Source organism: Salmo trutta, chromosome 36, assembly GCF_901001165.1.
Source record: "Salmo trutta chromosome 36, fSalTru1.1, whole genome shotgun sequence".
In the NCBI taxonomy this organism is placed as follows: domain Eukaryota; kingdom Metazoa; phylum Chordata; class Actinopteri; order Salmoniformes; family Salmonidae; genus Salmo; species Salmo trutta.
In genome coordinates this window covers 27,681,229-27,706,420 of record NC_042992.1, presented here as the reverse complement: position 1 = coordinate 27,706,420, position 25,192 = coordinate 27,681,229, and the positions used below count along the sequence as shown (strand labels likewise).

General features: G+C 46.6%; 1 protein-coding gene across 1 annotated transcript in view; it reads right to left on the bottom strand.

Moving 5' to 3' along the window:
• LOC115175768 (protein Jumonji) overlaps positions 1–24,336 on the bottom strand; it is a 92,648-nt gene extending 68,312 nt beyond the window's left edge. Inside the window, exon 1 of the mRNA XM_029735251.1 lies at positions 23,787–24,336. Coding sequence (XP_029591111.1) covers positions 23,787–23,831 — 45 coding nt within the window. The 5' untranslated portion in view covers positions 23,832–24,336. The remainder of the gene's footprint in view (positions 1–23,786) is intronic.
• Positions 24,337–25,192: the final 856 nt, after the last annotated feature.

The window sequence follows — 25,192 nt, the reverse complement described above, 5'->3', positions numbered from 1 at the left end:
AATCCACTGCGCCAGTCACCAGGAATCACAGAGAAACACACAAGAGATATGCAGTGGCTTCACATTCCCCTGAACTCTATCCCCACACAATAAATATGGCAGTGAATACAATTCATCCAGACAGAAGCGTCAGGCAGACCTGAGGATGTATCCCTCTTGCAACAGCACACAAAGGCCTACTCACTGTAGCAGGAGAGGGTCTACCGTTAACTGACTACAAAGTCAGACAGTGCCGATTTGTCTTTTGTAAGACGCTAATAAGGAGAGTATTGGCTCAGGACATTAGTCTTTTCCCGTCTGTCTACAGAGACCCATAGGAGGAGAGAGAGACCAGCGGATTGGGTTGTTATATTAAACCCTACTAGGCATTTAAACCAGTCCTGGCGTTTTAATGTACGTTCGTGACTCTTATACATGTTATGTGATTTATAGGGCCTCAAAATGTTTCGTTTAAATTTAACAAATTTTTCTGCTAGCGAACCTCATAATAACTCCCCTGTATTAGCTCACAGAGGGCCTTTTGGGTTTGATGTCGGTTTTACAGTTTCTGTGTATCGGAAAAAGAGGGAGCAGAATAAAAAGATGCTCTAAAGATGTCAGCAATATGGAATGGAATCAAGTCCTGTGTTCAATTTCCTAGTGAATGGCAGTGGAGTTTTGCGCTGGTAAATGGTCACGTTCCATTAGTGGGAGGTTTGAAGCTGAAGGCCCCTGCTGGAAAAGAACACTTGTTTATTAGGGAAAAAAAATGGATCAGAAAAAAAGGCTTTTCCCCCTATCGCAGCCAAAACAGTACAGGACAAGAATGTCTAATGACACAACTGGTGCCAGAGCATTAACATTCTCAGACTTGACACAAATAAAATGAGGTGTAATATATATCACAAAAGTGATCTCAAAGGAGCAGCTACTGTTAAAATGTAGGTGTGGAACACTCAATAGCATATCAATAAAGTAAACTAGATGTTCATGGTTACGGTCCAACCATTTAGCAAAGTAAAGCTGTGTGATAGTAGCCTAATTAGCAATGTAGTGACACAATAGGCTGCATTGATGGTGGCTAGTTCAGACCCAAGCCAGGCTCATTTTAAATAACAAGTGCTTACTCAATTACTCTCCCAGCTACACATAGAACCACTAAATCAAGCTTCCAGAGAGCAGCCATATTTCTCCAAGCTGCCTGCCTTACAGAGGACTGAGCAGAGCGTCCTGGCCTCTCCCCCCCATAGTGCCCCTGGGGCATGGGGGACGCTGGACTCCCAGATTTCCTGTCCACAATTAAGCGAGCCAATAATGTGGCTGGCGCCTGGCGGGCAGGGCACGAGGCTTCCCCGGCCCGGTCTAGAGGTTTAGGGAGGGAGGGCTTCTGCTGATGCTGCGAGGAGTGGAGAGGCGGGTGAGGGAGGAGGGGCGCAGCGTGGAGGGAAGGTAGAATAACAGCCATCCATTCAGTGTCTGAAGGAGACCAGCTCTAATGATTTTTACAAAGAGAAAGAAAACACACTCAGAAACACATCTAATACTCAGCGAAAACGGTGTGTTGGGTACAGTAGGAGAGGATGGTCTTGATGTTGTGCAAATATTTAGCACAGTGAGCTGGTTTCTTTAAATGACAAAGTGACTCTGGCAGCGCAGGCCTCAATGCACCATAACAGTGCTCCAGTCTCCGTTTCAGCTCATTTAGGCCGAGAGACTTTTCATAGAAAAATCACAATACTACACCCCCTACGCACAAGAGAAGAATCAACGCTTGGAAAGTGGACGGAGAGAGCGAGAGCGAGAGGGGAAGAAAGAGAGAGCGCAAGAGAGAGGCGCCGTGTGAGAGCATTCTCAGACTCCGAGTGCAGGGAAAGGGGGATGAGAGATGAGAGGGAGAGTGCAGCGAGTACATTTCACTGGGTGAAGTCATCTTTTTCCTATGGGTGTCATTCGAGCCATATCTCAGGCAATTATGCGGTCTTTAATGCCATTTTATCCCCAGAGCCAACGCACATCTAGATAATACTGTCTAAATATACCCAGTCTGGGTGAGAGGGGTCTTCCTGAAATAAACACACTTATCCCATTAATCTGAAAATATTCACAGAGCTCAATTTACACATGACATTCACGTCTGTAGATAGATATTTTAGTATGCGTGAACCAGGCAGTTAAAGCCGTGCAGTCCCAGACACAGCCTTAACCAGGCAGACAATTAACCAGCAGGTATAGATTTATCCAGACAGCATGTTAACCAGGCAGTTAAAGCCAGGCATCTGCATTGCTTGCTGTTTGGGGTTTTAGGCTGGGTTTCTGTATAGCACTTAGACATTGGCTGATGTAAAAAAGAGCTTTATAAATACATTTGATTGAGTGAGTCCCAGAAAGAGACTTAGCCAGGCAGACCATTAACGGCAGGCATAGATTTATCCAGGCAGCATGCTCAGCAGGTAGCGAGACCAGACAGAGTGACAACCAAGCAACAGACAGATACAGCTTTAACCAGACATCCTTCAGGCAGAGCCTCAACTAGGCTGAGCGTTAAGCTGCAGGTAAAGTGGGCGTTCCGCTTCATTAAGTCTCTGGTGAGTCTCTGAGCCAGAGCAGATTCACCCAATTTAGGCAGGAAATGACAGGATGTCAACTAGCTGTGGAGAGAGGGAGGGAAGAGGTGGGAGAAGAGGGGGATGCTGCCAGAGAGTGAGACTGGTGATGGCCGTCAGAAAGCCTCAAGCAGCAGCAGAGAAAAGTGAATTACCCTGCTCCGTCAGGACAGGACACAGTCTAATTACATTACTACTGTTAGACACAGCCATATTAGAAATCAAGGCTGCTTCTTAGAGGATAAAGATCAGCTGGTTCAGCAGGGAGATGGGAGGGACAAGGTGGGACAAGGTGGAGCAGGGTAGTGCGAGTTGCCTTATCAGGACAAGGCCACAGGAGAGCAGGGTCCAGGGAGGGTCGATAGTGCATTAAGGAGAGAGAGAGATGGAGAGGAGGAGACACAGGGCTGAAGAGTCAGCCAGGAGGTCTGCAGCGTGTGCAAGGGCCTCCGCACTAATCAAAAGAGGCTTAAAATAGCAACAGCAGGAGGAGAGGAGGCGGCCAGGCTAACAGCCTCGGTCTGTAATCGCGTCCTTAAAACTTACACCAGAGGCAGGACTCATATATATATAGCAGCAACACACTGGACAGACAGGAATGGCAATATAACATATTCAATTATTAGTCTGAAATCCCAAAAGGCCTGGAATATCATGAAACAATACAGACATTACGTTTGTATTCCAGGTGTGAAAAATATAGGATTGCGAATGGAATGGTGTTCGGAGTCAAATCAAAAGTGGACCGGATCAGACCCGCAGGTTCCCTAAAGCCCAGGGGGGTGACATTATATAATCTGTTATTGATTATTCCACAGTCATCCATGAGCCCAGGGAAAACACCCAGCACAGCTCTGGCTGCTGCCCGCAGACCCGCAGCCCTGGCTGCTCCCCGCAGGCCCTCAGCCCTGGCTGCTGCCCGCAGGCCCGCAGCCCTGGCTGCTCCCCGCAGACCCGCAGCCCTGGCTGCTCCCCGCAGGCCTGGCTGCTCCCCGCAGGCCCGCAGCCCTGGCTGCTCCCCGCAGCCCTGGCTGCTCCCCGCAGGCCCGCAGCCCTGGCTGCTCCCCGCAGGCCCGCAGCCCTGGCTGCTCCCCGCAGGCCCGCAGCCCTGGCTGCTCCCCGCAGGCCCGCAGCCCTGGCTGCTCCCCGCAGGCCCGCAGCCCTGGCTGCTCCCCGCAGGCCCTCAGCCCTGGCTGCTCCCCGCAGGCCCTCAGCCCTGGCTGCTCCCCGCAGGCCCTCAGCCCTGGCTGCTCCCCGCAGGCCCTCAGCCCTGGCTGAGAAGCAGGCACTTAGGAAGGCAGTGTGCCAGAAAGACATCCTTACAGCTACTCCTATTTGGGCAGAAATAAAGAAACAGATGTTTGGTCTAAACCCCCACGGAAACTGGAACTGCTAACAGTCATCTTCTCAGAGGGATGTTTTTGCATGGGGGGGAGAGGGGTTAAATACTTACACGAATTTGTACAAACACATCACATCCTTTTTCTCATGGGGAGGATAGAAATACATTCTAGATGGTGTCTGTCTGCTGAGGCTGCCTGCCATCAGACATCACCACATCCCAACAGACAGCACTCTGATGTGGCTCCAGCCTCTCAGAAAAAAAAAAAAACTATAATCCCAACATCCACTGGGCTAAACATCCTACAAGAGAAGATGGGCTTTTAATGTGGACTCACAGTAAGATCAACAAGCCTCTAATTAAAAAGACAACTCTTTCTGCTACGTCCTCCCCTACTCTGATTATACTTTCCAATTACAGAGAGAGATGGAGAGACAGCGCGAGATGGAGAGAGGAGGGAGGGAAACATGAGGGGGGCGTGCTGTCAGTGTCTGACTGACTGGCAGTCCTGCTGGGCTGGTATAACAGGACGCACACAGGGTTGGCTGGCGCGCTGCGCTGGAGTGCATATATGACTCAGGCACCAGACCCCAAGATGAACAGACTGAGCGAACAGAAAGAGCGAGCGAGCGAGAGCGAGCGCGACACACACGATCTTGATGTGCAGCCAACAAAAATGTGGATACTGAGCACTGCGAGATCCTCACCTCCTACTCAAATACATAGACAGACAGATACACATCCACAAGCACATTTCTATGACGAAAGCTAGAACGGAGGACAGGAAGCAGGACCACTTTGGAGCAGCAGCTCGGGCAGTGAGTAACTGGGGCATCAACGACCATGGACAAGTATGCTAAGAGCCTAACAACCCTCCACTACCCCATCACTGCTCCACTACTGTATTACATATTAATGACCAAGTCAACCTGGAAGGTCTAGTAGGGACAGCCACTGGAGCGAACAAACATCCGGATGCATCCACATCCAGCTAAAAACCACAGCAGCATCTGCTAGTTAACCTTTGAAATATTTAATTCACCATCTCTGTGAGCCTCTTATGCGCCGAGCGCAGACCTAAGAGTACGCTTGACTCGGTCCCGAGGCTCCATGCTGTAGCTTTAGCCTGGTCTCATAGCGCCGGACTAAATGGCAGCGCACATCCTGGATGGATGGGAAAGGGGGAGAGAGCGAGAGGCTCTCACAGTCATGTATGACTGTGAATGGCTTCACATTGGAGGTCCTGCCGAGCACAGCCCAGTGGAGCCTACTGCATTAGACGCAGCTCTGTTCTCTGTGCATGGCAACCAGTTCAGCTGCAGTAGCAGTGCACTCTCACCCCAACCCGACAGACCACAACACAGAAACCCAGAGCTGTGGGTGGAGAGCGGGTGGGAGGCTGAAGGAGCTGATGTCAAAGGTCCACATTCAACAAACTTCACCAGGCAGGCACAAAATGGAAGTTAAGTGTGAGAGATAGAGAGAGGGAGGAAAAGAGGAGGCTGTGCCCTTAGGAACTCTTTCAACCCACACACAGAAGTAGGACTATCCCCGAGGCCAGATGTTGTACTAGACTTCCTGTCGCTACAGTAATATCAAATAGATAAGCATTCAAACACTGTTTATGACTGTTGTTGCAGATTTGATTGTTATGTTGGAAGCAACATAACACACTTTCCACAAGGGCCCATGTTCAGATGCAAGTTGGCCCTCCAGTAAAATCTATACAACACGATGCAGGAATGTAACAAACATCAATATGAACATTCCAGGGTTAACAAATAGTCTGTTAAATAATCTGTCCTAGCAGCCCTCTCCTCTCGGGTCACTCATAAATCCATATAAGTGCATTAGTACTTCCGCTCTAGAGTAAGCTACATTCCACTGGGTCTTTGAGCGTCCAATTTAAAAAAAAAAAAAAATTCAATATCTGGACTCGGAGCCACCAGCCATGTGTTGCTTGGGCTTGGCTATACTTTGGAAGTTCATATTGGAATCCCCAACATTCTGTCTGTGCATTTTTCACTTATGTCTCAATCACAGGCTTGTGCTACCGCTGAGGCAGAGAGACCTTGTTCATCGCTTTTGTAGTTGACATATTTCTGTCTGCTGCTGAAACAGTTCAGTTGTATTATTAGAACACGTCATCAGCTAAGCCCCCACCCCCCTTCCCACCCCCCCTTCCCGGGCCAAACTCTAGAACCCCTTAATCTAGTCATCAGCCTGGTGCTGCCTGGGAGAGAGGACAGATCAAAGACTGGGCTACAGAGGCAGCCTTGAGCGAGACCATGGTGGGGTCAGAACCCACTACCACTGCAGTGCTGTGACTCCTCATTCAGACAAACAACGTTTATATTAAACAGCCCATTTATACAGTCTGGATGGGTGTTTATAGGTCTACAGTGACCTTGTCTGACAGACTAATGGAGGAGCCCCTCTGTGCCTTAATAATGCAAAACCCCATACCCAAACAAATGACTCAGTACAGCCTGTTTAATATGGTGGTGGGGGAAAAAAACCACCGGAGGTTCAGTCAGTTAGGTGTATCATGTGACCGAGTTAAAGCAACACTGACACACAGACCATTCAAGCCTTGCCAACGCTTCGTGTCAGATTACTCTGACCACTGTCTTATCAAGTTCCTCTTTCGTACCCGCTGAAGCCCCCCTGCTGCTCATCCCACTTCAGCCCACCCAGGTCACATTGTTAGGGCCTCGATGCTTGGTTGACTGGATGCCTCCCGGCTCCGGAAACCACTGGAGGTCATTTGTCTTTGATGGTTAGTAACTTGTTCTCCCCTCCCTTGGCAAGTGGTCTCTTCTCAGAGTAATGTTGTTGGCCAGGGGGCGGTATGCCCCAGAGACAGGCAGGGTTCTTCAAACTGAAACCAAAGACACATGGAGAAACAACTACACCACAAAACCAGTTCTAATGTCCACCGAATCAGAGGACAGAGAGCTAAAACACTACTGACTGAAGAGGAGAAACTGTTTATCTCTGAAGATCTACCTCAACTACCTCGTACCCCTGCACCGGTACTCCTGGTATATAGCCTCGTTATTCATTTTTTGTTCATTTGTATTTATTTATTTTAAGTAAGCATTTCACAGTAAAGTCTACACCTGTTGTATTCGGCGTGTGTGACAAGTACATTTGATCTGAACATTTCACAGATTCTGACATCACCACGAGGCACCGACGACAGCAAGAGGAATGACTGAGAAAGAGTTTCCTTTGGTGACAACACTAGTTTCCTTCAGCTCAGTCTAATAACAGGGGAGAATCTCAGAAACATTTGTCAACAAAGCAGGGAGCTTCTGGTAGAGGATAAACTAAAAGTAAAAAAACACTTCAGATATTGATGTCATCTTCCTAACAACCTCAGGTTAAAACCCACATAACGATTGGATGTGATACAGGGAGGGGAAGCTCTGAGGAAAGTACTGTGACTCAGCCATCCTGAATCATTCTTTCATGTCTTCATTATTCTACGGACAGAGGAGGTTCTCATCAACACATTTCTGCTGGGTGGGAAATAGAGTCTCAAAACATTTGCTTGATTTCAGCATGCAGGGGCAGAGGAGGCTGAAGAGAATTAACAGTTCATTTTGACAGCACCATAAAAAAAAAAAACCGGGATGTCGGTCCTCGCCTCACCCTGACGGCTCCTAATTGTACACTTCCTTATCAGGAAAGGAAACTTCCTCTGTCCCTCCCACCCCCATATCTTCTTCCTTTTTTAATCAGTCTTCACTTCCGCCTGGCTGTTCAGGCTGGCTGGGTGCCAGTGGGCTCAGAGAGGGGGGCACTACGCTGCCAGAGGAGATGTCTACTGGACTGCCAGTCTTGGAACTAAAATGGCACAGAAGTGGATCAATTTTACCTCCTACAGGCAGGAGGGACAGGTTGTGATAAGTGTATCCTGTTCTGTTCTAATCAGGCCACTGTCACTCCCTTTTACTTGAACAATAAAATATCCAACTCATTTCAAATCACCCTGCCTAGATTTAGAATAATCAATATCAATTATGTCAGTCTGTGTGCAGACTGTACCTACCTCCAGCTGATCTGAGCTACCTCAGCCTGCATTCACATTCCACTCATTCTCTGGGCCAGAAGAAGCTCTGTTTGAACTGTATGACAGAAGTGTGGAGGAATGAGGGAGAGGGGGAGAGCTCAAGAAAGCGAGAGCCTTGAAAATTGAGCTCGGTGGTGCTGTCCTATCAGAGGCTGCCAAACAGACAAGGCATCAGCCAAAAGAGAAACCATGAGGGGAGCTCAGTCTCAGATAGACCCAATTATACACAGACACTCCCTCACGCACACACACAGTCCCACAGGGGCCTCTGTCTGAATATTTAGAGGGTTCTCCCGGTTTAGATGAGAGCTGTGTTGTTGCAGGGAGGGCCTGTTCCCAGTAGACAGACAAAAGCCATAGGAAGCCACAAGGTTTCTAACCCCACTGAACCACAGTTCCCTGTAGACTGACAGACAGACAGGTCTGAGCCCAGCTCCCAGCGTGTATAGGGCTGTCTCGTCTTGGAGTGGCTCTCACAACAAACTGTTCAGGGGCTGGGTTGGGGGAGGACACTGGAGACAGGTTAACTACCACCGTCTACACACAGCGGAAACCAGAAAGTACAGAAGTCACTGGTCCAAACATCTGTTATTCAGAGAGCAGCCATTGACATCTCTCCCAGTCTTCCTCCCTCCACTGTCAGTGCCAGAGGATATTGCCAGTCAAAGTGTGACAGTCAGTCTACCATTAGTTTCTTGATCATCTGCTCAGTAGAAAACATGTGGGTCTTTCTCCTCTGGTACCTCCTACAGCCAGTCCGCTGCAGCCCAGCCAAGCCAGTGGTGGGATTTTGATTTGAACCAGACTAACCAACTACGCATCCTCAATAGCCATGTTAACACACAAACAACATCACATGGTATTTCAATTTTCTCTGCGGTCATTCTTTTGCAAATTCACCGTCCTCGTATGGGCACTAAAACTTCCTTTTCTAGAAGCTACTTCGGAACACTTGGAAGACACTTTATTGGAGTAGGCAGTTCTGTGTGAAAACTGTTGACATCAGAGGATGTTCCCCTTGTGCTAGCCAGTTCACATCCACTCATCTCCAACTTAAAACGTGTAACTGTACCACCTTATCTCACATGGTAGTTAAAGTCAATTAAGTTATGAATAAAAGCTTCCATGTTATGATATAAAACTCTCCCCTCCCCCATCTTCCTTCGTTTCCCCTCATAAGAAGAACACCAAGGCTATGGAACAACCAGAGAACAGAAAGCTTTTGTTTCCATACCAACACTTTCCCCCAGCTCCCACCCACACAGAAGTGTCTGCTCCCTGGGATCACAATCAACATGATGCAAGGCTTTGCTACAGACTCACAGTATTGTCTATTGTAATTTTTCTAATGGCCACCAACAGACCAGGCAGAGGAAAACTGTGGCATCATCTTGCTTTAAAGATGAAGAGGTAATGAGACCAGACTATTTCTTGCAAATCAGTGACAAATGTTTTCCATTTCCCCTTCATCTGATAATCTTTCTCTCATAGCGAAACTCCTCTGACATCAGTCTTCCTGTCAGACGGCAGTGGGGATCCCCCTTATCAGGTGGCAGATTTCTGAATGGACCCTGGTCCATGACCCACAATGCCATGGTAGTGATGTAACCATCTGAACAGGAAGAGCAGCCAGAAGGATCCTGTTTGGTCACCACAGGAAACACGGTCCATCTCCCTACAGCGCTGCTTTCTTCAGGCTAGGACCAATGGGAAGTTTCTCAACCACACTTTAGGTGAATTCTCCGGGTTCCACGAACAGACTAGGGTTGATTGGTCACCCACTTACAGGAGGATCCTGCGTGTCACAGTGCCAGTCATCTGAAGATCACACACACACCCCCCCCCCCTTCCGAGGAGAAGTCATCATTGAAACTGTTCTCTGGTTTAAGACCAGGCTGCAGTCTACCCCAGAGAGCACCACTCACAGCTTACATATCAAATACATGGGAATTTCTGCGTGCGCTGACTGCGTGCGAGTCAGTCTGAATACTGGTAAATGTGATGAGGTCTGAATGATGAAGGGATGAGAAAAGAAAAGCAGAGACATGAGGGATGGCTTAGTGACCAGGGTCTGTGGAACGCTCCAGTGAGAGAGGGGAGAAGAGAGCCCTTACTGACAGACTGGATGACCTCTGATCCTGGCATGGAGGAAACTAGCACACACACACACACACACACACACACACACACACGCTCCATGCTCCCAGAGTGGACTACCTCCTGTTGCCATGCATGACTGACAGTTAAAAGACAACAGTGTTGGCCATTTGTAGACTTAAAACATACATCTGTGATTCCATGCGGTTTGCGTGGCATGCTGGATGCTTCAAGTAATCCTGATCCAATATTACACAGAACAGCTGTGGTCTTAATCAATACTTTATTGACACAGTTCACTCTGAACTCTGCTTCCATTGTAGTTGGCAGCATTGATCTCAATTCATCTTTGTGTTCAAGATGTTCTGCGTCATAGTCAGGATGGTGCAGTGTCCTGAGAGCAGTAGTACCATCTTGAGCTCTCATTTCAGCTCTTATTAGCCATTTAAACACATGACAATACCCAGGGGAGAAGAGGAGAGGGAGACATCCCCCCCAGAGCCCCTCAACCCCCACAGTCTGGTTACACGGCTGCTCGCCTATCAAAAGCACTTTGTTCTGCCACGGAGACATCAGCCAATTACACAGCAGGGTGAGCAGGCAGCTTGGCAGGGATTGGCCAAGGCATGTGGGTGGCTCCACCCATTCTCCCCCATTCCCTAACAACAGCAGCAGCATGCTAGTCTCTCCCACTTCCTCCCTCTCCTCTGCAGACCAACTGCTCTCGATCACTCTCCCTCCAGTTCTGTCGCCCTGTTTTCCTGTCCGGTTTGGAGAAGCAGTCATCACCCTCCGCACCTCTCACCATTTCCCCCCCCCCCCCCAACCACTCAGGACGACACTGAACAGACCCCTCCAAGCCAAGGGTTTCAGCGGTCACACACACACACACGCCTCCTGGGCCTCTTGCCTAGCGGCTCAGAAGCAGTGGGAAGTCAGGCTGGTTGCTGGCGGAAGGAAACACTGAACAGAAACAGAGAGGCTAAGGCAGCATAGGCACATCGTTCTACGCAGGTCCGCTCTACGCAGCACAGAACAGAGTTGAACGAGGTCTCTGCTCTGACCTACTTTTCAATCATCACTACAGGAAGGGAACTGGGAGTAAAAGAGGCAGATGGTCACTTCCTCTATGACTGCTTAGGGACACACAGTTCCACAGAAGACCAGGTGAAATGTTTAGTCTGGTGAGGAGGGTAAGAGATGGGTAAGGGAGGTGGGGTGGGGGGGTTATGTCATTGTGGCTCTCTGCCTTGGGCTCTCCCTCCCCTCGTCGTATTCCCTCGTTCCTCCAGCGAGGGGAGCAGAGCAGAAACAAAGAAAGAGGCCCTTCCCTTCCGCACAGAGAGGAGTTAACAGCAGTCGGCCTCACACAACACAACTCAGCCATCTTAAACTCTGCTCTGCTCCATACGGCCTGTGTGTGAGTGTGCATACATGCGTGCCTATACCCAGCGATCTGTCCAGGCTGTACCATGGATGGCACAGGTGGAGGCTGGCGGCCCGGGTCTTTGGGAGTGCGAGCCGAATGTACCAGCTCAGACACACCGCCAGCATCTGTCTGAGCAGGAGCCGAGCCGTGAGACAGACCCTGGCCAGAATCATGCGGCAAGAGAGGAGAAAGGTTTGGGCGTGTGAGGAGGAGCAGTGGCCCTTTGATGAGATGGGATAAAAAAAAAATTTAAAAAAAAGAGGCGCTGATTGACAGCTCATGCCCTCCTCTACGGTGAACAGGCAGTTTAATTACTATTGATTTATTTCAGAGTTGTAGAAGAAGTACAGATAAGATAGGGATTTTTTTTGGTATTATGAATGCATTGAATAAAATTATAATTTCGCAATAAATAAAGTGTGGTGTGTATTCTTACGAGGATACTTGCCTTGTGTACCTGTCCTTAGAAAAATCATCCATTTCTAATTCCAACATTCTTTCCCCTGTCTGTAGTGGCTTTATAGAGGAAACATCTTCAGCAGAACACAGCTGTGAATATCTCACATCCCTATTCAGACACTACTGCCTTTGTCCAAACAGCCTTGAGGAATAAAAGCCAGTTCAACATAGAAAACACGGTGATACTGGGCTTGGCAATCCGCTTCAGTCCCATCCTCTATTGTAAATACATTAGCTCCATTAAATCACAGGACACAAGACCTTTAACATTGCACATTTAATGCCTTTCTCCATTGTTTGTCATTTTAAAAAAAAAACATTAAATATGGCCATCTGTCAATCAGCCATTGTAAAGAGAAGCTGAATGATGAGTGAAGAGAATAAAGGTTCAGGTGCTTTCTAGATCCATGTTGTTGCTCAGAGTAGAATCACTGCTGTAGAATGACTCGTCTCATATTACCATACAGTTGGGCTACACTATGCATGGCTGACCACACCGTTTACAAAACACCTGCAGACATCAGGTTAGAGGGACAGAAGGAACAGGTCCACACACACAAAAAGGAGGCATGTGGCGTCAGAGTCTCGTTCAAAACAGACAATTGCAGCATGGACGGAGGAGACAGGCAATGAAAAAGTGTAGGGGTTAGGAGAAAGAGAAACCACAGAGAGAGGGAGTTTCTAGAGTAGGAAAAAGGCAGCAGTAGTGCTACACCTTACAAAATGACCCTTGCACATTCAGTTTAAAGTATTGGCGTTATTTTTCTCGGAGAGCAAACGGAAACCTTGTATTAAAGCTATTCATCAAATCCTTTGTGCGACAGAAAAAAAACCAACACTTGGCCCTGAATACAAAAGTGAAGCAGAGAGCAGAGAGGTTTAGACGCCAAGACGTCCTACTGACTGATAGAAGGTGATAACCTCCATTTGGCTGTCAATCTGTGGGCTCACTGGGAACAGCCATGTGTTTGAGGAGGAGACAGCTGCTTTTGGAATCAATTCCTCTGACAGGTTATTCATACATCAATGCCCTCATTTAGGGAGAGAATATGCACACTGCAGAATCAGACACTCAGGGCTTCAGCTTTTCCATGAATTCATTTCACAGGACCGTGAAATAAAACAGTATGGTTTAGACTAGCTTTTCTCTGGTGAGGAGGGAGAACATTAAACTAAACTAGCATGAAGGGCTACTGTATACCTTTTGATGTTTATATACACTGAACAAAAAATAAACAACATGTAAAGTGTTTGGTTCATGAGCTGAAATAAAAGATTCTGAAAAAAAGCTTCTCAAATTGTGCACACATTTGTTTACATCCCTCATAGTGAGCATTTCTCCTTTGCCACGATAATCCATCCACCTGACAGGTGTGGCATATCAAGAAGCTGAGTAAACAACATGGTCATTACACAGGTGCACCTTGTGCTGGGGACAAAAGGCCACTCTAAAATGTGCCGTTTTGTCAACACAATGCCACAGATGTCTCAAGTTGAGGGAGCGTACAATTGGCATGCTGACTGCAGGAATGTCCACCGGAGCCGTTGCCAGATAATTTAATGTTAATTTCTCTACCATAAGCCACCTCCAACACAATTTTAGAGAATTTGGCAGTACGTCCAACCAGCCTCACAACCACGTGTAACCACGCCAGCCCAGGACCTCCACATCCGGCTTCGTCGCCTGTGGGATTGTCTGAGACCAGCCACCCAGACAGTTTTTCAGTCTGTAATAGGGTGTGGCATATGTGGGGGAAAACTCATTCGGATTGGCTGGGCCTAGCTCCCAAGTGGATGGGATTATGTCTTCCCAGGCCTACTCCTGGCTGCACCCCTGCAGAGTCATGTGACATCCATAGATTACGGTTTAAAGAATTTATTTCAATTGACTGATTTCCTTATATGAACTTTACCTCAGTAAAATCATTGAAATTGTTGCATTTATTATTTTTGTTCAGTATAATAGATATTTATAAAATGAAAGACAAGTAACCAGCCCCTATACATCATAAACTGAGTATAGTCAAACTCAAATATCCATTTCAGTGGCATGGACTGAAAAAACTCTCAGTTTCTGTGGAGTGAGTTGGACAGGGCAAGGTAGGCGGTGGTCCCATGCATGTGTGGGCAGCAGCATCACAGCCCTCTGGTTTTAGGACAGACAGAACAGGGCATAGCTCTGTAGCCATCTCTCACAACCAAGCAGAGCGATTGACAGCCAGGGAGAGCCATGCAGCACAGTGCTCCCAGAGCCATGCTCACACAGTCAATTAGCAGCGAGAAAAACGTGTCTCGGGGAGGCAGAGGGGAGGGTTACTCTTACCACAAAAACAGAGGAGCATTCTGCAGCTCCAATCATGCACAATCACTGCTCCATCATGGCGGTTGAGGAGCTGTGTTGACGCGAGTGTGAGGCGGCAGGCCCTGACTGAGCCGAGACGCTAAGCTGCTTTGTCCCATCTGTAAACGTCCAATCAGGGTCAGAGAGTTCACAGTATACAAACGCTGTGCTTAACCCCTAACCAACCTACCAGCCATGTTTCAGGAACCAAAAGAACAGCAGCAGAAAACGTCATTTGTTTTTTCTCAGCACTACGGTTACTCAATATAGTCCAGCCATATGACCATCACATTTCAACCATGTTTACTTTCATTCACAAGTCATTCTCCTTTCAGACGCTCAAACAAAGTAGGCCTGAAAATGACCCATAATAAAAAGGACTAATATTCCTGATGGAGAGAAGTTATTTACAACAGGAGAAAAGAGCGAGTCAGCCAGCAGCAGCAGCAGCCGTGGCTTCAACAGATTCATGCCCCATAAAACCAGTGGTGGATGGATTTCAGAGAGCAGTCGCCTGCCAGATGCTGAGAGATTAAATTATGTTACGTTGTAGTCGCACTACACTGCTCTAGTTGTTAGCTGGAGGAAAACAACTCAGGTCAGTGGGTATCAGGGCCAAGAAAAATTAAGTGGAGAGGTTTTCATGTGGTTTACTGGAGCTATAAGCTCCGCACTCCTGCAGCAGGCCCAGTGTACCGACAGGACACACTGTGGGTGACCGATACAAGCGGCTAGCGATTAGCCGGCCTGGACTTTACAGGCCAGTTTGACTGGGAGGGAGAAACTTCAACTCTGTTACTAAAGCACTCTTTCAACTGAGACAATGAGCAGCCTGGTAGGAAGACAGGGCAAGGGGACTGTGTGGCTGAACTGTAGCGTGACGCTCAAAAGAGATGGCAGCAGGAGAGAAGGCTGAGTGTAATGCTAACTGTCAGGTAGATAAGATTAGCCGTTACTCTGCTGGTAATGGTGGCGACCACAGCAGAACACACACAGTTGACTGACCACTGAGGGGCCCCAGCCTGGCTCTGCACTGTGGTCCTGCATATGGGCTCCTACACTCTCATGAACATAGAACAACAAGACCGAGGTGGATCTAATAGCAAAGCCACACACACACACACACACACACACACACACACTTTTTAAAAAACAGCCATTCCATGCCAGCATAGCATGGACACATTTTTGGTATCTCAGATTGTTATGGCAAGTCTCACACTGTATAAACTTCATTGGGGGGAAGGATGTTTGATATGCTTTTTACATCTGTAACGCAAGCAATTTTTTGGAAAAACATGATGAAAGTGGCCATTCAGAGTGCAGGGCCATATGACTGTAGATTACAATGGGCCAGCCTGCTATCAACACAAAGCCAGGTGTTTAGCGGAGCTGTTCAGGATGTTCAGGGCTCACAACACTAAAGCCCCTCTCTGGCACAGAGCTGCAGAAAATGGGCAATTAAGAAGTGATTTTCACCTCACAGCTTGGCCCGTTGCCTCACAAAGAACCCTGCGGCAGCCTGGGGACTGGAGGAGAGAAGAGGCCCAGGGAAGGGGTTACAGGGGTAGGATGGGGAGGTGTTACAGTGAGGCGGCATACTCTGGATCCATGCGCAGAACATGAGGATGTATGAGAAACGATGAGATACAGACGGAAGGATCTCCAGCAGATTAGAGATTGTACAGAGAGGAGCAGCTGGTTTGACTCATACCTCTTTCCCTTCCTCGCCTCCTTCCCGCTCTTCTCATTATCTCGCTCCTCTCCCGCTTGTTGGTAATTGAGCTCAAAAGGGATCCTGCTTGAGGTGAAATAAATGCACTTTGTCTCAGGCACACAGACAAACCTGGTTACCACGGTGTCACCCCTTACATGATCCTCTGCCAATGTCACAGTAAACAGGAGAGCCAGTCACACACCACCTGTCCCATCAGGCCAAGTCAGTCACCCAAAGCCCCACACCAAACCATGGCTGCTGCCTCAGTCAGCGGGTCTGGCAGATTGTCCAGTGATAAAGGTACTCAGCCAACCTTGAAGGAGGAGAGTCTAACGGTGGTTCCACTCCACTATGTCTGAGCACTAAGCCAGTAAGACCATTCAATACTAAGCCAGAGGAAACTAAATGGCTGCCGCTCCTTCCCTCCCTCTCCATTCAGGTAGTCAAGTAAATGTGGCAACAATGGCTGATAGGAGTAAATGCCACAGTTGATTTCAGTGGAACTCTTTTTTACAATAGCAGGTAATAGTTTTATGGTTTCATTCAAAATACAATAGTATGCTATTAAAGGGATAGGCCTGATACAGCTCGTTCTGTCAGACAATACCTTAGTTATTGCTGTGTGAAATGCTTGGAGCACAAGAGGAGTGTAAATTGCCACACATTTCACACCACAGTAAGTCATGCCTCTCAGCCGGTTATACAACCACCACTCAGTACATTCTGTGCAGGGATACTTTAATCTAACTTCAGCTCTCCACTATGTTCAGACACTCGAGTGTCAAGTCTGAAACAGACAGACGCTCCGTTCTGCCCCACTCCAGCAGTTGCTATAGTAACGGAGTGGTTAGGCCCCCTCTGATGGCACGGTGTATAAAAAAAAGATAAACTTCTGGTCACTATGGTTACCCTGTCTTTAGAGTGACTTCCAGATTCAGTTTACATTACATGGCAGAGTTGGTTTGGGTTGAACTTCAGGATGACCAACTGAACCATTACTAATCTCACACTCTGCTCTCAGTCAGAGTATACTGTAGGCCTAGATGGACATCTATGGGCCCTAATGGCTGTAGTGTAAATCAGCTGTAAATGACTTATGTAATGGGATTTAAGCCAGGCTTTGTTCTCTGCGTGTACAGTATATGAATCTGTCATGAGCTACATTTACTCCAAGAAGTGATTAAAAAAAATCAGTTTCCAGACCCGGCTCTGTCATTAGCTACGACAGTGCCCAATTTAATTATTTCTATCCTCTTTAGTTTGCTCTGACTGTCACAGGTTGTGTTTTAGTGCTGCCTTTGGGCCTGTGATTTGATCCAGGGCCAGGGGGCAGGGCCAGCCTTTCAGCCTGGGCTTTGGCTCCCTTCCATGGGTGTACCAAACACTACAGTACCCTGCTGTGAGGCCTAGTGGAAACTTAGCAGCTAGAAGTGCCATTAAAATGCTGCCATTGTGCAGAGAGGAGATCAAAGACATTACTTTTGACAGACAATCAGATTTCTGAAAATTCTTCTATGTTAAATATTAATCTCACTGTTAGGTCATAATGAACATCTGTCAAAGTGCTTTATGAAACCACATGATATTTTGAGTCATCTTCATGTTTCAGGCCACCAAGGCAACAGCAACGCTCTAATGCTATTTGTGAGGGACAGACCGTGTGGCTAACCAAACTCCTGGCCTCATGCGTTTAGCTGACCCACAGGGACAAAGCACAGGGTGCCTGTTTATGGTGTGAGGGAGAGGCGAGGTATTCACAGTTTAGACTCCAGCTGCATGACATCTATCTGGGGAAGCTTCCAACGTTTCCTTTGGCAGTCTGAAGCGAGAACAACAAAATGGGGGAAGAGTGCAGCGAGAAGAAAGCACCAAGGAGACGAATCTCCCACCAAACAGATGATGAATACATAAACACACTAAACTAATATAAGAGTGCTGAAAGCAGCGAGAGCCCACCGCCACAGCGCCAACCCCTCAGCAGTTTAGAGGAGAATCTCCGGCTAAGCTGGAGAGAACCGCCGTAGCTTCTGCTCTCGTGCTGATCCCGCTGGAAATGGGGGGGGTCGCTCAGCTCTTTGTACCTGGCTGAGTAATGACACAGAGTGAATTAATTATTTTTTTTTTTTTTTTTTTTTTAAAGAGCCACTCAGTATTCTATTACAAGACAAGATGGAGCGGGAGACTAATGCGTTTCTCACGGCGATGGAGCACACAGAGCTGTAACTCTGAAACTCGTCTCCATTGACCTAAAAATAAAAATCAACTGTTTCTTGTCTCCCCACCTTTGAGACCACCCCACCCCCCCCACCACACACTCTAGCCCGCTTTCACTTTGCACACAGCTCACACAAAGCCAATGCAGCCCGCCTAACTACTCCAGCAGTTTATAGTGAGCCAAGTACACAATGTAGCCACTTTCGGACAAGCTCATTACTGTAGCAAGCCGAGGGGAGCTGCCACCCAGAGTTAGGCCTGTCCTCGAAGGGGCTGATGCATGTTGAAAAGGCTGCATTAACATGCACTGAGAGGGAGGTCATCTTTCAGAAACAACCTAGGCTTGTTCAAAGGCCTCAAAATGGCTGCAATAAAAATGGAAACAGTAAATAGATATCTTCATCGCCACAGTAAATGTGACATCTGAGAAACGCTGACTACAATGTAACAACCTGTGGATAAGTCAGTTTGCCAATCGAACACAGAGCGGTGGCCAAAAGGTCCATATGAGCTCTCTGGCAGGAAACAAAGATATTATACAGCCATTTATATGAAATATCAGCGTCATTATAAACATCACCATGATTGCATCGCTCATGATTCATAGAGAATAAATTGGAGGAAACCCAGAACTACATAAGAGTTTTGTTATGAGTGAACTGCGACTCAAAGTAAGATACTGTATGAGTAAATATGAGGCCTATAAACCAGGTATAACACTAAGCACTAACACAACTGTGTAGTCTGATTATCAACAGTCTAATGTAAACTATATTTAGACATTGAGTATAATGATTTATAAATCATGTTGAATAACGCTAAAAAAAATATCCTCGTTTCCCATTGAGCAGCTTGTAACCATACAGGCGTTAAGAGTCTAATGCGGATCAATATAATCAAAGGCTCCATTCTATTGCTTTATCCCTGGAGGCTTACTGCTGCCTGATGAAGACGAGTCTGAGTGGTAGAGGGGGATCTGGGGATAATACCGGATTGACCGAGAGCGTATAAAACTGACCTGCTGTCTGTGGTTGGACATTCTCCGCAGGGTAGCTAGAAAGTGGATGTTTCCAGGTTTCAAAGATACAGTATTTTCAACCTAACTTCCTTTTCTCCCGAAGAACAGAAGTGGGGACTCCGCTCTGGTGTCTTTCTAGGCCTGCTATGTTAGGTTAGTGGTTGGATGGCAGGACGCCACAGCACCAACAGTTCCGTTAGGCTTTACAGTCAGTAGAGACTCACTAGATCTCTAAACGACCTCATCCATTCAGCTGGCGAGGTTAAGGTCTCTTGCTCATAATGGCCTCCATTCTAGTCACAGCCCAGTCACCCCTGTTCTGCCCTCCAGTCAAACCTATGGAGCCTCCCTACTACTGTCCAGCTTAGTGTCCAGTGTCCTCAGAGCTTAAGCATGTTAAGGCCAAACCAAAAACATGTAAAATGTTGATTCAGCTTCTCAGGGATCTTGGACGGATGAGCTGTGGCTGCCACACACACACACTTTGTGTAGACAGCTTGTGTCCTCTCAGGGCTGTCCAGCTGTCCGGCCAAACCCACAGGAGTAGGACGACATAAATCATGGAGCAAAATGAAACGGTGCATTCAGTGAGAATGTGGTGTACGTGACACACACACACACACATATAGAGATCCAGAATACACATGGTTTAAGTGAGATTATTTATATATCCTGAACAGTCTTTCAATACAGCACAATGTCCGGCACATTGTCCTCTCAGAATATTGGCACATATGATAGCGTATATTTTACAGGATTACAGTCCATAGGGAAACATCGTCCTCCGTACAGACAGTCATTACCCAGAGCACAGCAGAGCACATTCCTTACACTGTGTTCATCTGCCTGGTACAGTCAGGCACCACCCTGGTACAGTCAGGCACCACCCTGGTACAGTCAGGCACCACCCTGGTACAGTCAGGCACCACCCTGGCTGGTAGTTTGCCCATAAACAGGTTGGTCTAACTAACAAAGGAGGAACTGTGGCGTGTGCAGAGATTGTCCCGAGATGATAACAGCTGATAAGAGAAAGATCACATTACATGACAGGGTAAGAGGGTCAGGGTGTGTGACGTAAAGCTGCCATAAAAATTGGGACAGAGAGGAGAGAGAACGGAGAATAGGAAGCAATGGTCTGGCTGCTGCTGATCACCGGTGGCCCAAATGAAAACCGGCAGTTTAGGGAGCTCCCGTAACGACGTAGTAAAGTGGAACATTTTGCTGTCTGCCAACAGACAACACTGAGGAGAAGAACTGAATCAAAATGCTGTGTCTACCAGCTCCCCACCTTCCAAGAGATACGGCTCTCCACGTACTGTGGTGCCAGTGGTTCCTCCGATATAAGAGAGGATATAACTACAGCTAACACTGGGAACGCTTGACAAGAAGGTGCGAGGGAGGGTAGTGGTATAGAGTAAGGATAAAGTATCTGAAACATTCCTGTTACAACCTCCCTACCTCACAGCATCTCACTGACCCAGTTACAGTGCCAGGGCTCCTCAGAGAGGAACTGTGAACTCTCCTGTTCCACACGTGAAGAAAATAAGGATAAAATAAATAAATGACCATCTGCATTAAAACAGAAGGTTAAATTAAGCACATTCAGGCTCAGGTCCACAAACCCTTGTGGGTGAACACGAGGCCCACATTTAAATAGTAAAGCTGAAGGACTGGGAAGGGAGGGTGAGAGGGGACGGAACCTTTACAGGCCTCGTTCCCGGCCCTCGCTCTATTTTTGTTTCCTCTTTTTGTGTGCCACACACTGCAGTGGATTTTTCAACGTCGCCCTCATCAGTTGTACGACTGATGAAACACTGACAGCTTCTTTACATTTGTAAAGACCCCTGCAGCAGCTGTGCTTATCCCAGCACACAGAGGCCAGCCCAGCTCTATCCCAGCACACAGAGGCCAGCCCAGCTCTATCCCAGCACACAGAGGCCAGCCCAGCTCTATCCCAGCACACAGAGGCCAGCCCAGCTCCACACAGCCTGAGAACAGCATAGTCAGGACAAATTGGCCCTGGCTGCACATCTCCTCTCAATGCTATGTTCAGTTAAACAACACCACAAACATAACTAACGCTGCTACCCAACTGACTTAAACACACCCCCACAAATTCACGGAATATACAAATGTAGAATTTCAGAATAGGAGAGAATGTGTTTGTGCCTCTAAATGTCTGTCAAATTACCAGGCAAAGTGATCAGCCACCATAGAAAGCAGAGTTATTTGAGAGGGGCTGTTTTAACTTTTGTGTCCTATCAAAGGAGCGGTAATTGCCTTGCCTTGTTTGCTTTTATTAAGTTTTTTTCCTGACTGATGAATTTTAATAACACGGATGGAGAATAACAACACAGTGTTCCAGGGGACATGCTTAAGCCAAGCATGGATAATTGTCTAACGCTAATTAAGGGGAGGTTAAACCAGAGGGGCCAAGAGTTGTTGAGGGGGAGGGTGAGGGTGTTGCGTTTTGAGTGGGGGCCCAAGGAGAGGGGGGGGCACCTCCAGGTTGTTTTGTTGTTCGCATGGTTTGGTCTGACCAGATTTCTACCCCAGCTGCTGCACCTCAGCAGATGTGAAAGCCATGTTCTGTGCGGTCCAATTCCACACACAGCCACATGAGCATACATCTACAATTACACAAGAAATTAAGAATAAAATCAATAAAAAAATAGACCATTTTAGACTTCAGCTGCAATTTTTTTCCATGTCTTTTTCACTGTCAAATCATCTCACCAGTCCCCCAACAAAGTTGGAAATGTAATGCATTGATTACTTTAATAGCATTGCCATAAGAGGTGAGTATTTCGGGGATAAATAGTATCAAACTCATGGGGTATTGTACTGACTTAATCAAAAGTTTGAAAACTATATGCTTAACACTTCAAGAATTAAGTATTATTTCACCTCATAATATAAAAGTATAATGTTTCAACCACGTTATTAGAGTGGAACGCTTGGGGAAGGCGACAATCGCCAGTTATGATGGACTTTGATTATTCTCAGTGCATCGTGGGTCACAAACAAAGTAGCCTAGTCAGCAGCGGGCCCACACGTGGCCAAACTGTTTTGAGATGAGTTAAATGGAAACAAAAAAGGTACATCTGAAATAAAAGGTATTATTCAATGGTTCATAATAACTTCACATTGTTTTTGACGCGAGGAAACTTCACACGAGAACACACGCTGTAATGTGACGGTTAAACTCAGCCATGCGACGTGCTGAGTGTCTCCGTTTGAGAGGAAGTCATTGTTTAGCTTACGCCTGTTTTAAACCCCAATTTAAAATACTTTAAATGTTGTAGGTTACACCGAGGGTAAAAACCTTGAAATTACCAACATTGGTATCGCCCCCTTCTGCCAAATTCGCCGGTATTAGGTAATCGCAGAAAGAAAATGGTCGCTTCTTTGCTTCCCCTTCACATGAACCTCTGCAATGCGACTGAAACACTACCTCCTTAAAATTACACCATAAACAAGCTAGCGCTTAATCAACTAACCGCTAACATTTCGTTTAGCTGCATCCATGGTCTCTCGTCTGCTTAAAAACTATTAACTGGAGATATCCCGAATAATTAAAAAACTATCCGAGAATCTAACATTCTTGCTCCGCGAGCTCAGGCTGCAATATATCCCATTCACAGAGGTCACACAGACGTGCTACGCGGAATTAAAATGATCAGACCCTTTATTGCATATGCATATATATGTGTGTGTGTGTGTGAGTGTGTGTGTTAGTAAACAAACACAGACAAGCAACTCCTCCTGAGCGTTCCACTACGATTGGAAATTATTGGAAATTCTACGGAAATGTTAAAATTGCCTGACCCCCTTTCTGCGCTCTCCCCCTACGGAGAAAATGAAAGAGCTACAGTCCACTCGTCATGGTCGGACCGTGCTAGTCAGGTACTCTCAAGTCGCATCAACATAACTAAAGTGAATGTTGTTGTGATATCCAATAGCAAAACAAGGTGTTCTTTTTTCTAAATACCACAGTTTATACAGGGCTACTCAGAATGGGGTATAGAACCCGGAACCAGCCATGGGCGATATGGCTGTCTTCATGGCTCTGAAAGGGGCTATGGGAGAAAACAAAGACATTCTGAAAACAATTAGCCAGCTCCTGTGGAAAATTCTGACTTAAATCAATAAACCTCACACAACAAGTCGTTTGTTATATTGTACAGAGATGATTCCAGAATGCGCATTGCCCTTCCATGGATAGTTAATCAAATAAATCGTCTTGCCTTATGTTGAAGAAATTAAGCAACACAGACACTATAAATACACATCGACAATTTAAATAAAGTCTAATTGATAACACATTCTACAACTTTACCATCTAAAAAGGAAATTCGGCCCCAATAGGCCACAGCTGTGTAATGGTAACCTTCACACTCCGTGATCGAAGTTTATGCATTTTCTTCAAAACAGGCGAAATGAACGTGCAAACTTGTAAAGGTTCAATTATTTTACACATTGGCCAATAATAGGCTAGTAGTTACTCACGTATTTCTTTTGGATGATATTCCTCTTAGGTCTTTCCTTGCTCATTCTGCAATCCAAAATGTTTTGCTAAAGAGAGAATGGCCACATGAATTTCTTTCTTTGACTCTCGCTTCTCCCGGAGCACACCAAACAATTTAAATCCCCGGTCTGTGAGCTCTCTGGCTTTGTAGAATCCTCGCTCTGGGTTTCCCTTGACGATCTGGATTTCGTCGATAGATTCCAAATTAAAGGTCCACGACGAACGGAGACAAACAAAAAACAAACTCACTTCGGAATAACATATTCAAAACAATTCACAACAAATAACTTCCATTCGTAGAAAACCCCTTGACGTTCTCTCTCCCGGCTATCCTGAACGACATGGATATTCTAAAGGTATTAGGTCTGTTCTTTGAAAAGAGTCACATCTTGTTTGAGAAGAGGATTTAAATCGAACCAAATAAATAAAATAAAAAAGGTTCGATGTCCCGTTTTGGCTGGAACTATCAGGCGACGAGTGTTGACTACTCCAGCACCGCAGCTATTCTAAACGAGGCGAGTTTCTTTCTTCCCCTGGTTCAGCCTATCACATCCGTTACCATGGACAGCGGCAACTTTAAAAGGCCGTTTTTCAGGCACCGAGTAAAAATGATTTTACAAAACGCGAGATGAATAATATATCCCGGATAAAGTAGCCTATCTTGTTTGAATGAATGGGATCCCCACGTGTAGGCTAGTTGGTTCTTCGCTAGTTACTTCGTTTCCTATTTCTCCTCAGTGGCTCGAGCGATCCTGTGAAAAGCTGACCTGGAGCCCATTCATATTTAGTGTGCAAATTAGCAACATTGTTTCAAGCCCTCAATCTATGCAATGCCAATGCTACAAAGTAATTGACAATGTTTTTTTTAATTTGATTTAACCTTTATTTAACTAGGCAAGTCAGTTAAGAACACATTCTTATTTACAATGAAGGCCTACCCCGGCCAAACCCGGATGATGCTGGACAATTGTTCGACCTATGGGTCTCCCAATCACGGTTGTGATACAGCCTGGAGTCAAACCAGGGTCTGTAGTGACACCTATAGCACTAAGATGCAGTGCCTTAGACCGCTGTCATGTTGTTTTTAGGCCACAGGCCTGCATTCACCTTCAGAATGGCATTGTAGCATTGAGGTAAGGAAAGCGGTCAAATAAACCTTCATCACAGCGACCATATTCTTTTTGGGAAGCTTATAAAATGTGTATGTGAAAACTTAGGATTTCCGATTTTCCAAAATGACTTCCTAAAGTCCCTCGCGCTGAGCACATGCAGCTTGCAATAGCACATAACCTCCAGGGGTGCGTTCAGTTTGGTTTACACTAGCTTCAATAGCCACAAAGTCAGATTCACATCTACAAAGTCCAAATTGTCCCAAAAAATTAGCTTT